Source organism: Lissotriton vulgaris, chromosome 1_1, assembly GCF_964263255.1.
Source record: "Lissotriton vulgaris chromosome 1_1, aLisVul1.2, whole genome shotgun sequence".
Taxonomy (NCBI): domain Eukaryota; kingdom Metazoa; phylum Chordata; class Amphibia; order Caudata; family Salamandridae; genus Lissotriton; species Lissotriton vulgaris.
Window position 1 is genome coordinate 1,021,076,302 of NC_141685.1, and position 18,028 is coordinate 1,021,094,329.

At 43.9% G+C, this 18,028-nt stretch overlaps 1 protein-coding gene across 1 annotated transcript in view; it reads right to left on the bottom strand.

The window, feature by feature from the left end:
* LOC147748440 (potassium channel subfamily T member 2-like) overlaps nucleotides 1–18,028 on the bottom strand; it is an 834,500-nt gene that overhangs the window by 228,391 nt on the left and 588,081 nt on the right. The window contains exon 20 of the mRNA XM_086928190.1: nucleotides 5,896–6,001. Coding sequence (XP_086784316.1) covers nucleotides 5,896–6,001 — 106 coding nt within the window. The remainder of the gene's footprint in view (nucleotides 1–5,895; nucleotides 6,002–18,028) is intronic.

The following is an 18,028-nucleotide window of genomic DNA, read 5'->3' on the forward strand; positions in this document are numbered from 1 at the left end:
CACTACAGGAAATGGCTACTAATGATGAGCCTGAACTTTTGAACCTGGTAAGTAGTTTCAGTTTTGCTAAGATCGTATTTCTGCAATTTAGCACTTATTCGCGGGGCGCGAAGTTGTACTGGGAAGCCGCGAACTCACGCGAACAGTGCGAGCAGTGCGAGCAAAATCCGCTGCTCGCGGATTTGCGGATTTTGCGGGAGATTCGCGAATCTTGCGGATTGCGAATTTCCCGAAAATCCGCAAAATCCGCGAGCGAAACGGATTTTCCGCCCATGCTTAGTCATATTGTGGCATTTCTTGTGTTTCCGGCGAAGGACTAACGAAAGGAAAATAAAAATGGGATGCACTGACCCAAGGGCATATTATCAAGGGGGTTTATCTCCGCTTTTTTGGCTTTAAAGGCCAAGAAAGCGGAGATAAAATTATCTCCCTATTACCTAGCTGTCGCTAACACCAGTTAGTGACAGCTAGTAGGAGATAGCGACCATCTTGAGCCCCACTTTGCATGTCAGTGATATTTATCACTAATGACATGCAAAGTGGGCGTGCCAAGATGTTAGCGACTGAAAACAGTCGCTAACATTGCTATCTCCTATTACCAACTTTTGGAGATATTCGCGCTAAGCGCGAATATCTCCAAAAGCTAACACCTGCCCTGAGCAGTTCTTAGCCATGTTATCCAATGGGAGGTGGATAACATGGCTAAGAGCATTAGCTTGGTAATGCATGAATATCGCTGACTTTTCAGCGATATTCATGCATTGCGGCGATTTTTATCGCATTTGTGATAAACCTTGGTAATACCAAGGTTTATTTGCGGTAAAAATCGCCGCAGCTCTGCGGTAAATTTTTGTCTCTAACCAAGCAATAGCGATAATTATCGCTATTGCTTAGTAATATGCCCCCAGTCTTTAATTTAGGAAAACAACCATAATTGTAAGCCAGTTCAATAGGGACCTTGGGGCATATTACCAAGCAATAGCGATAATTATCGCTATTGCTTGGTTAGAGACAAAAAGTTACCGCAGAGCTGCGGCGATTTTTACCGCAAATAAACCTTGGTATTACCAAGGTTTATTGCAAATGCGATAAAAATCAGGACCACTGACTGCTGGTGGTGTGTGCCTGGTGGAAGAGTGCACTGACGGCTGGTGGTGTGTGTGCCTGGTGGAAGCGTGCACTGACAGCTGGTGGTGTGTATGCCTGGTGGAAGCATGCACTGACTGCTGGTGGTGTGTGTGTCTGGCGGAAGCGTGCACTGACGGCTGGTGGTGTGCGTGCCCGTTGATAGGGTGCACTGACGACTGATGGTGTGTGTGCCTGGTGGAAGCAGGATCATTCACAGTGATAGAAAGCCTGGTGGAAGCGTGCACGGACGGCTGGTGGTGGGTGTGCCTGGTGGAAGCGTGCACTGACAGCTGGTGGTGTGTGTGCCTGGTGGAAGCGTGCACTGACAGCTGGTGGTGTGTGTGCCCAGTGAAAGTGTGCACAGGTGGCTGGTGGTGTGTGCCTGGTGGAAACGTGCACCGACCGCTGGTAGTGTGTGACGGCTGGTAGTGTGGGTGCCTGGTGGAAGCTTGCACTGACTTATGTTGGTGTGTGTGCCTGGTGGAAGCGTGCACTGACGGCTGGTGGTGTGTGTGCCTGGTGGAAGCGTGCACTGATGTCTGGTGTTGTGTGTGCCTGGTGGAAGCGGGCACTGACAGCTGGTGGTATGTGTGCCTGGTGGAATAGTGCACTGATGGTTGGTGGTGTGTGTGTGCCTGGTGGAAGCGTGCACTGACGGCTGATGGTGTGTGTGCCTGGAGGAAGTGTGCACTGACGGCTGCTGGTGTGTGTAGGTGGAGACTGGACAGGCTCGGGTGGAGGACCGTCCCCTGCTGTTGCGACAGAAGGTCCTCCTGAAGAGGCAGACGAATCGGGGGATCGACTGACATGCTGAGTAGCTCGGGATACCAGTATCTTCGTGCCCAGTCCGGAGCCACAAGGATGACTTGGGCCCGGTCTCGCCTGATCTTCTTCAGCACTCTGGGCAGAAATGGTATATTTGAAAGGCGTACAACAGACCGCAGCTCCACAAAGCGTCGCCGAGCGAGTGCAGCCTTGGACATTCCGACGCGCAGAACTGATGACATTGCACCTTCTCTTCGGTGACGAATAAATCTAACCAAGGCTCTCTCCACTGCTGAAAGAGACCTTGTGCCATGTCCGAGTTCAGACGCCATTCGTGATCCATCATGCACGGGCGGCTGAGTTCGTCCGCCCTGGCGTTCAGGGAACCTGCCAGATGTTGAACCACCAGGATGTTGCCCTGGTGTTCCAGCCATTGCCAAAGGCGCAGAGCCTCCTGGCAAAGGGTCCACGACCCCACCCCAACCTGTATGTTGTAGTACCACATGGCGGTGGTGTTGTCCGTGAACACCTGCACTACACTTTCCCGGACAGAGGGAAGGAATGCCTTCAGTGCAAGTCCGATCGCTGGCAGCTCAAGACGGTTGATATGGAGCCGGGATTCCGCCTGAGACCAGAGGCCTCTGATCTTCCTCTCTCCCATGTGGCCCCCCCCACCCCAGGAGGGACACATCCGTCACCACTTAGTGCTCCGGTTGGGGTAGGGAGAGAGATCTGCCGCTGACCCAATCGCGGTTCGTGAGCTACCACTGCATCTGACTCGCAGTGCCCTCCAAGATCAGGACATGGTCAGACAAGTTGTCCTGATGCTGTGCCCACTGAAACTTCAGGTCCCACTGCAGAGACCGCATCCGCCACTTGGCATGATGCACCAGAAGGATGCAGGAGGCCATCAGCCCGAGGAGCCGCAGCGTCAACCTGACCGAGATTCGGGATAAAGGCTGAAAGATCAGAATCAGAGCCTGAATATCCTGAACCCGCTGCTCAGGGGGATAAACCCGAAACTGCGCCGAGTCCAGAACCGCTCCGATGAAAAGGAGCTTCTGAAAGGGGCACAGATGTGACTTTGGCACGTTGATGGGGAACCCCAGCGAGTCAGGAGGTCTGGCGTAGTCTGGAGGTGGGAGACGACTGTTTGGGGTGAGCCCGCCTTCAACAACCAATCCTTGAGATAGGGGAAGACTGAAACCCCTGATCTGCACAGATGAGCTGCGACCACCGCCATCACTTTCGTGAACACCCGAGGGGCGCTGGTAAGGTTGAAGGGGAGCACAGTAAAAAGTGATCAAAAATGATCCAAAAAGTTAGTCTAAAAATGACTAGGGTACTGCTCTTCCTGGATCTGCACTTGCTGGCGCGGAAAAAAGAAGAACTGACGTCAGCGCGCGAGGGCGAAGTCTAAGTACTCCGATGACGTCATCCCGGCGATCACGACGATGTCGACGGACACAGAGCCACAGACGACGCCTAGCGACGCGCAGGGGTACTGCTCATGAAAACTTTCCGGATCCAGTCTGACATCTGGGGATATTCTAAGGTAAGGAATCTAACACTAACTTGTTGCTTTCAGATTATCACACTTGTGATGGTAAATGGGTGTGTTGATACTGGAATTGGCAGCGCTGGCAGGGGCAATAAGTGGTGAAAACTGCAGTGGCCTCCTGAGAAGGGCCCTGGCACAGACTTTTTTTTTTTAACAAATTAAGCACTGCCTTTAACAGAGGGCTGAACAGGCTTTGATTTGGAGGCAGTTTCATCACCATTATCACTTTTTGCGATTTGTTTTGTGTTAGAAGAGTTTAAGATCAACTTTTGTTTGGACTTTTTCCTTTGTAATTGTACAGTACAAGGTGGATTTCTTGTTCAGGCAACCTTCACGTTTGCAATCCCTTCTTGTATAGTTCTCGTTGGGAAATCAACTCTTCCTTGGTCAATATAATCTAGATAGTACCCCATTTGTCAATTGTGACAAATAGTCCCCCAAGACTGGTTCCACCGCTCCATCTCTATCCAAAAAGTTAGATAACCTAGAGTGTCAAGTGTCCCCACTTTCACTCACTCACCCCTCAGAGCCTGACAAGATAAGATAAAGTAAAGCCAGTGTGTGTGTACTTACGGTACCACAGCACTTCTTTGAGTAGGGTCAACACAACAACTTTCAAGACTCAGTAATAAACACCAGTAGCTTCCGCCGCCCTTCCCAAATAGACTGTTATTATGAGCGCTATATTAAGCGTGATGGGGCTGGTAACAGTCGTTATCAACTCCATTAGGATCATAAGTCATGTAGGAGGATTGTGGTTCCTGAATTGTTCACCCAGTAACTTCTCCTGCTTGAAGAAGATTAAGTATCCGGGAGAAACGTCAGTCACAAATGGAGTAAAATGTAGGAATCAGTGCGGAAACACCATTAACTTGTATCCTGCAATATGCGCTTATTCCCCTCTACACATAAAATTGCCAATGACAATGCTATAGGAAGTTCTGGAGGGGCAAACACAGGGGCAAAAAAGCCCATCCCACTTACAATAGCCAACACCTCACGGAGATAGTCACATATTGCGGTATCTTGTATATGTGCCTTGGCACTGTCACTTTTGTGACTCTGAACAGGGCAGATAAACATCTCGCTGCCTCTCTGAAACATACGCTGAGGCATATTAACATGTGGTGTTTCGATTAATTGATTTGGGGATGGATGGTAATGGACGATCCGATTTTTGGAGAAAGTACTAGATTAAATGGAGAAGGATTCAATGGTGGATTTTCCTCCCCTGCAGGCATACTGTGGCTGAGAGGTGTGCACTGGTGGACTGTCCTTCAGGGCATCACTTCATCCACAAATCAGAGGATTCTCCACTACAATCTAAAAAATGAGCCTCATAAACGTACATGCATTCTGAGGCTGATATGACAACATCATGTCATCAACTTAATTTCAACATAAATGTATACAGTTTCCGCACTTTTTAATTGAATTTTTAACATGTATGAATGGTTCTCAGTAAAGAAATTAGAGATTTGGGGGGATATTTACAAAAAAGGCACGCAACACAGTGCATCCCCTCAGGAGGCTGCACTGCGTTCTGCGACAGGGAGGGAACAGGAGAGCACCACATTTTCAAAAATATGGCTTCCCCATGCGCCGGTGCTGATTTTAGCTGCAGTGTGCCACGCACCACCTTAGCGCCATAGCGCTAGGGTGTGTGCCTTAGTGTAGCATAGGTTTTGTACAGAAAGGGTACCATTCCTGTACAAAATACTATGCTAGGCACAATGCAAAGCTTTTTCCACTTTGCATACGTGCTGCACAGTGCAGCTCGCATGCAAAGTCGGAAAAAGGAGAATGAAAGCATTTTTCCTTCCTTGCGCCTAGTTGAAAAGGGTGCAGGTTTCTCACGCTAAACTTAATCTACTTTATTTTGTAAATTGGGTTTAGCGTGAGAAACCTTGGGCGGTTGCATGGGAACACCCATGCACCACACTTGGTGTGCCCTGATGGCTCAAAATAATGTGAAGCAGTACAATGCGCTGCTTCGCATTACATTTGCGTTATTTCCAAAGCTAAACAAGTTTTGTATTGGAAAGTTAATTAGCAAAAAAGATTTTGCGCCGATTTGCGTCACTTTTGTGACGCAATCACGGTGCAAAATCTTAATAAATCCCCCCTTGGTCTAAAGTATGTTGGGGCATGAGAGGTGATCATGGGGAATATTCAAGTTTGCTGCAGGGATTTCTGACAAACTGTGATTTCAAAAAAGAGTTATATTGCCTGCTAAATCACAAAAACAACAGTCTGAAGATTCCACCGTTGTCAAAATACCTGCTTGGGATAATTGTTAATAAAATTCTTCTAAATAGAAACCATTTACATAATCAGTGGATATCCTGAATATATGTCATGAAAATAGCCCTAGCTGATGGGCTTGGACATCCATGGGCTATCTCACATAGAAAGTCAATAGACTCGGGCGACGATCTTACCTTGTCAAGTCGGAGACAGCAGAATGGGATCTTCTCCTGGACAAGATGGCAGAGGGTGGGTGAGCTTCCAATGTATGGCGTGTTTGTTGGGTACCCCTTCACCCAGCTGAAAAGAAGCATATGAATAGAAGCAAAAGTGAGTGAAGTCTCCAGCCGATATGGAACTACACACATGGTGAGCATCTCTGTTGTGAGAACAAGGTATTATTATTATTATTGTTATTTATTACATTTGTACAGCGCGCAGCTACCGGAGGTTTCCCGGTGCTAGAGAACACAGAAGGATGAAAGGCTAGGCAACAAAGTGGTAGGGGGACTACTGATAGAAAAGCCAGGTTTTTAAGTCTTTACGGAATTTAAGATAGTGTTGTTCAGTACGTAAGTGAGTGGGGAGAGAGTTCCAGAGTGAGGGAGCTAGATAGGAAAAGGAGCGTCCACCCATTCTGGCTCGTCTGATCCTAGGGACTTGGAATTTGCGTTGGTTGGAGGATCGAAGAAGGCGGGGGGGCAATAATGGTGCACTAAGGCCTTTAGATACTGGGGTGCTACACCGGAGTTGATTTTATGCATGTAGCATAGGGCTTTAAATTTGGCACAACTGTCAATTCGGAGCCAATTAAGGTCACGTAGTGAGGCTGAGATAGAGGTTTTATTGGGAAGTTTGCAGAGTAATCTAGCAGCAGAGTTCTGTATGACCTGTAGCTTGCGCAGCACTTCCTTGCTTGCTCCCAGGTACAGAACGTTACCATAATCCAATCTGGATGTTATGAGGTCTTGGATTACCGTTTTTTGGGTGGACAAAGGAAGCATCCAGAGAATTTTCCTAAGCCATGTAAGAATGGCAAAGCAGGTGGAGGCTACTTTGACCACTTGTTGCTTCATTGTCATTTGGTCATCGATAATGACACCAAGATTGCGGGCAGATTGGGATGGGAGTGGGGGGACCCCATCTGCGACGGCCAATGGTGGGGGCCCCAGTTGGTTTTATTGTTACCGAAAAGGAGGAGTTCAGTTTTTCCACCATTAAGTTTTAATTTATTGGCATGCATCCAGTCAGCAATGTTTATTAGTCCAGATCGAAGCACTGATGTATTGGAAGTGTCTTTAGAAGAAAGTGGAAAGATGAGCTGAGTGTCATCTGCGTAGGAGTATATAGTGAGCCCAGCTTGCTCAGCTATCGTAGCCAGAGGGCTAACTTATAGGTTAAAGAGCAAGGGGCTCAGTATGGAGCCTTGGGGGACTCCATACTATGATTCATGAGTTTTGGAATTGGCAGTGGGGGAAAAAATTTGGAAGGTCCTGTTAGATAAGAAGGTGGATAGCCACTCGAGTGCTAGGCCAGTGATACCACAGGAATGGAGGGTGTTAAGGAGGATAGTGTGGGAAGCAGTGTCAAACGCGGCACTTAGATCCAGAAAAATAAGTGTCACGGTTTCTCCTTTGTCGACGTGTTGACGGATATTTTCAGTAACACCCTACAGTGTTGATTCCGTCGAGAAGCCTGCTCTGAAACTGGACTGGGATGTGTGAAGGACATTTTGTGCCTTCGTGAAATTTGTGAGCTGGACACTGATAGGTTTCTCCAGAATTTTGGAAAAGACTGGGAGAAGGGAGATGGGGTGAAAGTTAGATGGTACCTCTGGATCGGAGTTAGCTTTTTTCAACAAGGGCACAATCATGGCATGCTTCCAAGTGGCAGGGACCCTAGCTTCAAGTATGGAAGTATTAAGTAGTTCCATGATTAGATTAAGTATAGGATGGTCCAGTGTTTGGAGGACCGAGGGGGAAAGTGGATCCTTGGGGGGCCCTGATTTAATACTGCTCAGAATATCCGAAGATATGTGTCCACCATAGGCATACATGCCAACATTTTAGAGCAGGCAAGTGGGAGGTTTAAAAAAAAAAATTGTCTGGAGTATTCTTCACACTGACTTATTTTGAAGAAGAGGCAATTTGCTTGTGTCAGGCATATTGTTATGTATGGGGCGGGAAATCAGCAATTCATTTTTGGCAATTTAATAACTTAGCACAAAGCATGGGAAAAAAGGGTACTCCCTAAAATTATGTAGGTCTAGAGGAGGGAGTGGCAAACCAACAATAAGCAAAGGGGAAACCTCTATAATTACCTATATTTCTTTATACTTGAGCAATAAAGTTACTTGAAAATTACACACATGATGCTACAAGAAACAGGAATACATTCACTTAAACTTGATTTTGGTATTTTATTTCTTTCAGTCATTTTCTATCATTTTCAAGACAGTTGAGTTTTTCTCATTTTTTTGTGATTATTTTATCAAAAATTACAATACAGTGACATGGAAACATATGTACTAATCAATTAAAATACAAAAATAAATCATGCCTAAACAAAAAACCCCTACACTTTGTATATACAATATTTTCACTCATACCAACATTCATACATGCTCAGACTTTCATCCTAGTGGTGCTAACATACCTGACACAATACACAACAATGAAAGAAAATGAAAAACAAGAAAAAATGTCCTATAGTGGACCACTCGAGATGTCGTTGAGACCAATTATTTTTAGATCATGCTGTACGCACCAGAGACCCTCACGCATAAACCAATTTAAAATTTGGAGAAACAAATGAAAGGATCCAAAAAGACCAACAACGCATATACAAAAAAAGCATGATCTAAAAATAATTTCTTTCATTGTTGTGTATTGTGTCAGGTATGTTAGCACCACTAGGATGAAAGTCTGAGCATGTATGAATGTTGGTATGAGTGAAAATATTGTATATACAAAGTGTAGGGTTTTTTTGTTTAGGCATGATTTATTCTTGTATTTTAATTAATTAGTACATATGTTTCCATGTCACTGTATTGTAATTTTTGATAAAATAATCACAAAAAAATGAGAAAAAACTCAACTGTCTTGAAAAGGATAGAAAATAACTGAAAGAAATAAAATACCAAAATCAAGTTTAAGTGAATGTATTCCTGTTTCTTGTAGCATCATGTATGTAATTTTGAAGTAACTTTATTGCTCAAGTATAAAGAAATATAGGTCATTATAGAGGTTTCCCCTTTGCTTATAATTTAGCACAAACAAAAACAGAATTCTAAACTCTGGCAAACAAAAGCAGAGTTCTAAACTTTGTTTTTGTTTGTGCAATGTAAAACGAAATATCCCCATCCAAGAATTAAGGACAAAGCGTTAACCTTTAATGTCGGAGATAATTGTTGAAGGGGGAGATTGGAGTGTGCGTGACAGACATAAACATTTTATTTTTGGCAGCTGAACAAAACTCCGAATTGGGTTTCTGCATGCAGGAATCGACGTGAGACTAGCCTTGAAATCGATAGTCTCCCGCCTGAATTAGGAGGGTTGGCATGTATGCATATGTTACTCGCTGATCATTTAGCACACGTAAGGAATTCCTCACACCTTCCTGTGAGACTGGCATCCAGTCAAATGATACAAAGATATGGGAGCTGATAGAGACCATGAGGTCCACTTAGAAAGCAAGCTTCAATGTCCCTTCTACCACAGAGTTTTTCAGGGTCTGGCCAGAATTAAGTTTAAGTTAAAAGTGCTTATAAAGCACAGCTACTCCAATCAGTGTCCTGGCGCTCATAGATTAGTTGGGCGAATTCCCACAGTAAGAGCAGTTTAATAAGCTATTTTAAATAGCCAGGTTTTTAGTTGACATTTGAAGGGGTTAGCTTCCTTTATAGCCCTACGATGTAGCGGTAGAGAATTCCATTCAGCCGAGGCTAAAGCTGTAAAAGAGGAAACACTCCATCTCTTCCTCTTCGATTCTGGTTTCGTCACTACTCCAGATGACTTATAGTAGGAAAGTTTCTTGATTAGATAAGAGGGTCCAAAGCCATAAGAAGACCTATGTGCCAGCACCAGCCCTTTAAACCTCACTCTGTCCCAAATAGTCAGCCAGTGCATCTCCTTAAGGTGGGCCCTAACAGAGATGTTCCTCTGGTTGTTGCATAAGGAGCCTTGCTGCAGCATTGTGCACCAGTTAGTGTCTTTTGAGTTGGTAGAAAAGGAGACCCCAATATAGCACCTTCGCAAAGTCCAGGCGCGTGGCAATTAGTGTGTGGACCACAGTCTTTTGACAAGAGGTCGGGAGCAAGAATAAAAACTTCCTGAGGAGCCGCAAAGCAGGATGAAAATTGCAACCACACTTTCTACCTGAGGTGTAAAGGACAGATCACTGTCAAATTTCACTCCTAGATTCCGGACCACTTCGCCGGAGTTAGTGGAGATGGTGCAAAGCTAGGCCAGACATCAGCATCCCAAAAAGGGGGAGGAGACCCAAAAACAGAAACTTCTATCTTGCTCGTGTTGCACTGGAGGTTACTTAAGCGCATCCACTGGAACACAGCTGACAGACATGCTTCAGATTTAAGATGGGTGATGGAAATATTTCATTCCCACGACAGAAGAATCTGTGTGTCATCAGCATCAGAAATTACCTGCACTCCAAAAGGAATCCACCCAGGGGCTAAGGAAGACATGTAAACGTTGAACAATGCTAGACTCATGGCCGAACCCTGCGGGACACCAAACTCAAGAAGTTTGGGGTCAGAATCATAAGGAGGCATCAACATGGCTTGGCCCCTATTTGATAGAAAAGAGCCCAATCAGGCCAACATAGTCCCACTGTGAGAAGTTGCCTGGCATATGCTGTCCATTATTTTAGTGGGCACCTTGCACCAGTCCAAACGACCCTTATTGATGGTAGGTTTAAGACAACCTTTATAGAAAGCTATCCTAGTGGTAGCTGTGGAGAGCAGCCTTCAGGCTAAGTCTTGAAGGAATGTAAAGCAGCTTGTTTTACCAGTCTATAATCTCGTGAATTACCAAATGAAAGGAGAACCACACCAGGTGTATATATAAAATATATGTATTTATTCTAAACACATCCCTCTAGTCTCTTTATGAGGCTAGAGGCAAAAGTACATTCAGTAAACTTAATTAGCACATAGTAAATTAGCAGAATATACGTTGAGCCCTAGGGGCGTACCATATATTAAGAAAGTAGTTTAAGAACCACTATTGTCATAGGGACAAGGCCTAGAGCCTGTACTACCGCTGGGGCCAATAGGAACCACCCATGGTAGTGACACAGGAGACCCACGGGGACGCGTGCAGTGTCTAAATACAGCCGCAAATCACCATTACCTTCTATAGGGAAAGTCGTGGTTGGAATTTTAAAGATAAAGGACACTTAGAAGAGGACTTGGAGCAACCCCCTTTAGAACTAGGAGGTTCTAGAGTCAACACCCATGGGAGCACCGGAGTACTCGAGTTACCTTGCTCAGGGAAGCCGGTGCATAGGTGTCTTTTCATGTCAGATTTTGTCATCGTTTTCAATGGCGATCTGCTGCAAAGTGCTGCTGGAGTCCAAGTGGAAAGTGTCCGGGTGGATCCAAGCCTGGATCTAGGATAAGAAAAACCTGAAAGCAGAGGGGGCAGAGTCCGGGTCACTTGCCAGTGACCAGGCAGACGATAGGCAAATGCCCACCGATCTCGGGTGATTTCAGGTGAAGAAGGTGAAGCTTGACGCTTCAGCCACGAGGACCAGGAGGTGTCAACGATGACCAGGTGCTAAATTTGAACTGTCCCACAAAGGATGTTGAGTGCTGCGGTGTTGTTTTCTGGATTGGACCCAGCAAGCCTTGGCAACAGCAACCCATGCAGGAAGTAGAAAATCAGCTACGGTACAGATCAGCAAGGTCTGAGGGACTCACCACGCAGTGGGGAGTCAGGGCACATCCGGAGCAACGAGGGATGCCCAAGGAAAAGTAGAGTTACCTTTGAGGGGACCCACCAGTCGACGGACCAGGGACCGTGAAGGGGCCTCAAGCAGAAATGCTAGAAGTGGGCTCACGGAACACTCGTGGAGTGTAGGCCCACAATCTTTGGTGCAGATGGTGCTCAGGGCTTGGGCTCCGAGCAACGCAATGCACACATTCGGGAAAGCTCGGGAAGTCAATGCACTAGCAAATGTACACGGTGTCCAGGAGTTCCGGTCCCACGCAACTTGTGAGGGCTGCGGGTCTTAGCTTTGCTGGGATCTCGTGTCGGCTTCTGAGAAGTGTGAAAGTCCATGTCCTGAGTCTAAAATACTTCAGAGTCTAGTGGGAGCTTTGGAAATGCAGACCAGCAAGATGCTTCTTGGGTGCCTGCTTGAGCAGGGGAGTCACTCCTTGACCCCAGAGGAGATTCTTCAGTCCTCTAGTCGTTAGTAGTGTATCGAAGTTCCAGGATTTAGCTTCAGAGTTTCGTCCAGGTATAATCTAGAGTCCTGTTGCCAGTGGTCCCTTACTTATACTGAAGAAAGGGGTTAGATTTACTCTGGGGACGCACCTATGGGAGGGTCTGGGAAGAGGGGTGGTTACACCCTTTTCCCTTTGTCCAGTTTCGCGCCAGAGCAGGGGATGAGCACCCGTGCAACTGGTCTGAACTGGGATATGCACAGGGACACCAAGTGTGCCCCCAGCACTGTCTGAATAGCACTCTCTGAGTGCCCCCACCCAGCCCCAATACACTAAAGCCTGTCTAGGAGGTGGTTACACCTCCCTGTGACAGGAAACCTATTGTCTAGGCCTCCCCTGCCAGAGTTTCGTCCAGCAGCACCAGGTCAGACCCGTGTCTGTGGCTGTGGCATCCTGTTTGTGATGCCAGGGCTCGTTTAAACTATATCGGGCAGACCAGTGTGTACATGTCTTCTCCCTCTAGAAAGGTGGAATTCTACCCCCACCGCCAAGACTGGTGGGGGGTAGGATTCCAAAGTGTTTGACACCAAACACAACATGTTTCCATGCAGCCACTCCAAAGTTAGCATTTATCGCGAGGTTATAATGCACTGAAGAGTATATGGTCTGGCTGCATCACAGAACAGCTTCAGAGAATAGATTACGAAAGCTGCAGAGGGGTCCTGCTCATGCAGGGCACCCTCTCACACAAAACCAAGCACTCTGCCTTCAGGATTGATAAGGCCTGTCATAAGAGTGACTGTGTCAGTGATTAAAGGTAGATATAGGTAACCTATATCCTAGTAAAGGGTGCATGCACCACCTTACCCTGGCTGCAGTAGCAGTCCTGTGGTGCCATTTTGGAAGGCTTCCCAGGGGTGGCATAATACATGCTTCAGCCCCTAGTAGGGCTCTGGGGTACCTATGCCCTTAGTACACCAGGGTAATCCAGTAACCAATCTGGAGTGTACCTAATGTGCATGCAATCAATGTAGAGAGGAAACAGCTAGGCTGGGGTCCTGGTAGCAGGGCCCCAGACAGACTAAAGTTGAGAAACAGTGAAACGCCAGCAAAAAGTGGCGGTAACCATAGTAAGCACGCTCCTACACCCACCTACCCCTGTGTCTGCAGGCAACATAGCAAAATTGAATGCAAAACCGTATTGAATGCTGCAGAGAGGTCCAATAGCAATAGAGTGATGTTCTTACTATTGTCTAAAGCCATTTTAATGGCTCTAGACAAAGGCCTAGAGATACGTAGTAACCGAAAAACTGCAATTTTATGACGATTGCCTTAAATCTGCCAAGCAGAGGTTTACCAAAGGCACAATGACTACCCGCAGACTAACCACTTTCGTGGTGCATTATTTCCGAAGTAATTCCACCTTCGGTAATCCTTTGATGGTGCTTTAACCTCATCCATGAGGAATTAGTATATTTCACTTTACCATAAAGCTCTATGTGAGGCTGAAAGTCTACAGCTCTGTCTACGGTCACTCTCGGATTATATTTTGCACATTATTCCTATAGCTTCTTGAATTCTGTTACTGTGCCTACAAAGACTCCTCTTTGCAAAATCAGAGACTGCAACAGGAAAAGCGCAGATTTGACTATACTAAAAGTACTTTGTGAGGTGGAAACGTCTTTCCAAGTAGTAAAATGTATTTTGTGGCTCCTTCCGAATCAGAGAAAGTAGAGTGTATGAAAGGGATGCTCAGTCCACATTGCGATTCGTAATTATTCTTTTCGAAGCAGCCCCTGTCCCTTTATATGTCACTGATATATTGCGAGTTGCAAAATGTACCAGCGATTTGTGACTGCAGTTGCAAGCTGACAGGTTACCCACACAGGATGACGGTGGCCACCCATTTTGAAAGTGCATATATAAATCTTTATTGCATGATTAATTAAAATTATCGCAATCAAAAATTCTTTACAATACGCAGTATTTATAAACTGTACCAAAAAAAGAAAATGACCAATTCAACCATAGTTATGTCACAAAGCCAGATCTATTCACCATACATTGAGCATACAAAGATAGGATATAAAATCAGTCAAGCATGGACTTAATAATGCATAGCTAATTACATTTGAGGCACATTTAAAAATACATCAATAATAACAAAATATTGCACATATTGCAGCTTAAAGTGCCAGCATTCAATAATTACAAATTACAAAATATAAAAACAAAAATTAAATGCAATAAAAATACATGAATAGTTTCTATAACAAGATATTGCACACATTGCATTTTAAAGTGCCAACGTGCAATCATGAATAATTCCATTGTATAAAAACAATAATAAAGTGCATCAATAATTACGGTAACAGGGCTTATATTGTCACCGTTCTAATTATTGCCCTTGCAGCAAACGAAGTAGCAAAATATATCTAATAAAAAAAAAAGATCATAGGTTCCAGGTAAATAAATCCGATACATCTCAAATTTGTAATGTTAAGCATTTTTCAGCTGCATTTAAAAATGTTGTCAGTTGGCATGACAAAGGGATTGATTTACCAGATAGTGACCTAATTAGTGCCTGGCGAGCTGATCTAACGCAGATCCTCAAGAATAGTGGTTTCAAAAAGGTACGTTGGATGTTAATCAATTGTGGACACACGCACACTATATGTACCAATCTCTCTTGTGGCCAACCACATAGTCTACAATTAAATATGGGCACTGCTGAATCCATGACTGCGTGCCCTCTTTTGTGGGATGTATTCCCATTTGTCATTTTTAAAGTATTTTTTATTTTTGCTGAAAAATAGGCAGTCAAATATGGCTGGGTACGTAAAGATTGGTATGAGTTCATCACAAACCATGCATAATTTATCCCCGCTAATGCACTTTTATCCAACTTGAGGGATGCAGCTTTGATCAGTTTTGTTTTAAATTAACTTATTGTTGAGCATTTTCAAGTCTTGGAAAGCTACTTGCAGAGCAATATCCCTTAGGGAGGTTCGGATGTGGGATCTCCTTGTGTCAGCATAAGCAGACTTATCTATTTCTAGACAGCAAATGTTCCCCAGGGATGCAGGAGCTGATGAAAACATAGAGTACATACATTTCAAAAATGTTCCTTCTGATACCAAGCACTGTCTCTGGAGACCAAACTCTAATCGTAGTCCTGCTTGGCCTACTGATCTGGGAATCCCAAAGGTTGCTTTAAAAGCCTTAACTACCAATAAATCCAGGAGCTTTGCATCTTTCCCTCTGGTAATGGGTGGGACAATTTGTAGGGTTGGCTGTAACTTGGCTTTCATGACATTAAGAAAATAGTCATATGATTAACAATTCAACGATTTTCTTAAGCATTTAAAAGCATGAATTAAAATCACAGTTTTAGCCCTTAGGTCTTTAAAATAGTATTTAAAAGAAACTCTATTATCAAATACCACCCCTAAATAGCTATACATTTTAACAGCTTCAATTGAGCCTGCCCTGGCCCTCCATATATTGAATTTCTGCTTTACAGATCTAATTTTTATAATGGTATTTATTTTAACATTCAGTTCAAGGCTATTTATTTGTATGTAATCTTCAAATGCATTTATAAGTCTTTGGAGGCCAATTGGAGTGTGGCTCAGTAAGATAATATCATCAGCATATTCAAGGTAGCTGATTTGCACGCCTCCCAACCTTGGAGCATGAACATTAATAGAATCAAGTTGCAGAGAAAGATCTGATAGAAATAGATTAAAAAGGCAGGGGGCAAGAACATAACCTTGCTTTAGCCCATTATATGTTCTGATTTTCCTTGATAAGGAACTACCATCACCCAACCTGACTTGAACCCAGATATCTGTATACAAACGGATGATGCCCCATCCAAGCAATTTTTTCCATAGCAAATTTCAACAAAAGCATTGTAAACGTTTGGTTTTTCAAGACAGCTCGCCCAGCAAGTAAGGTGAGTGCAAGCAGATAGGTGGTGGTAAACTGGCTCTTCCGAAAACCAGTTTGGTTAAATGGAATGATGCTCTCCTGTGTTGCCCACTTTTCCAATTCTTTCAACAAGATAGAGGCAAAGACTTTTGCATCAACATCAGTCAATGCAATTAGATGATAATTAGCTGGATTATCTACTGAACCATTTTTATAAATAGGCTGAAATATGCTACCTTGCCATGATGCTGGAGCGATTTCCAGACTTCATTGAACAATGTACACATTATTCCATCCCACATACCAACATTTGCACAAACAGGGCATTAGGCAGCCCATTAGGACTAGGAGTACCATTTGCACAAAGCCCACGTAACAAAGTCACTATTTGATTACAACGTATGCGTTCTAAATTAAAATTCAAGTCAAGATTAGAATCGCTAGGATTGGCTACGGTATTCATTCCCTGGCTCTCACCACTCTCCATATTGATAGATAATATACTCTTTTCGCTATAACCAATGCACGTATTTGGTTGGTTTACAGCCTGATCCGTTGTACCATACAGATTAGTAATAAAAGTTACCCAACTGGTTTCCGATATATTTACACAAAATGCCCTACAGCCTCCCCTTTCAAGCTTGTTAATTACTGCCCAGAATATTTTTGCATTATTTTGTTTAGAAGCAGAAAATAAACTATGCCAAAACCCTATTTGATAGTTAAATTTCACCTTCCAGACTTCTTGTTTATAAACTTTTCTATGTTCCTTCAAATTTTCTTTATACGCAGAGTAGGACTGTTGGAATCTATGAGCATACGCCTCCTGAATAGCTCTATTAAGTGATTTCTTTATTTTAAATACCTTTGATGTAAACCATATGTCTGAAGATATTAACGGCTTACATACTTTTCTAACCTGTTGGGCTGCAGATTTTCTCACCAGAGAAGTCGTAATAGAGTTCCATTTATTAATCCTATTGGCATCCCCCGGCTCACACTGATCACTTTACATTATTAATATTTTAGTAGCTAGTATGATTTCCTCTTCTTTAGCAATATGCCAGACTAACCCTTTCAGATTATATGATGTATGGACCATGTTGGGAAGTTCGTTCTGTCTAGGGTAGCACATCACTAAAAAGTTAAATGTAACGATCTCGTGGTTATGATCAATTTTGAGCAGAGCAATTATCGTTTATTCAGACAGTTTTTGCCTTAAATTATCTGAAATAAACGTGTAGTCAATAATTGATCCCTGTTTAGAATTTTTAAACGTGGAGATGAACCTAGATTTTGTCTTTTAGTGGACTAAGCCCGGCCTTGAGCATATTGTCTCAATAGTCTTTTAGAATTCCGTTAGTCTTACCATTTACTGAAGAAAACTTAATTAAATGCAAATTAAAATCTCCAGAAACTATAAGGCCTGCTTTGGGTTGTTGGATTGTTAATGTATTAAGGATATCTCGCAAGATATACAGCTACGGGATGTACGACGGTACAACACGTGCTTTTACAACAAGTACCGTTACGATGCAGGATTTACAACAGAGTCGTTACAACAACTTGCGTTGGGGGGCACTGGATAGTGAATAGTTTAATTTACTATTCCAACTCTAGTCCCCGTGGATAGTAGGGAAGGTGTTGGATAGTAAATTCAACTATTGCCTATCCTAGAGCGCCCTCCAGCGAAAGTCGTTGTAAAACTTGCGTGGTAATGGTACTGCGTTGTAAAACATTTGTTGTAAAGGATGTTCCCCAAGCTGCGTCAACTTATTTTTACTGACACTTAAATACACATTGAGTATAATTAGACTAGATTCAGTGTTATTTAACACAAGACATTGTAACCAGCCCAGAGACTATATTCATTAAACCCAAGCAAGGGAGTCATTTGCTTGCACCATGTTGCTTGAAATAATAAAATTGTAAAAGAGTTAAAAAAATATTGTGACTGGGTCAGAAAGTAGATGGTTCAGCCCATGAGC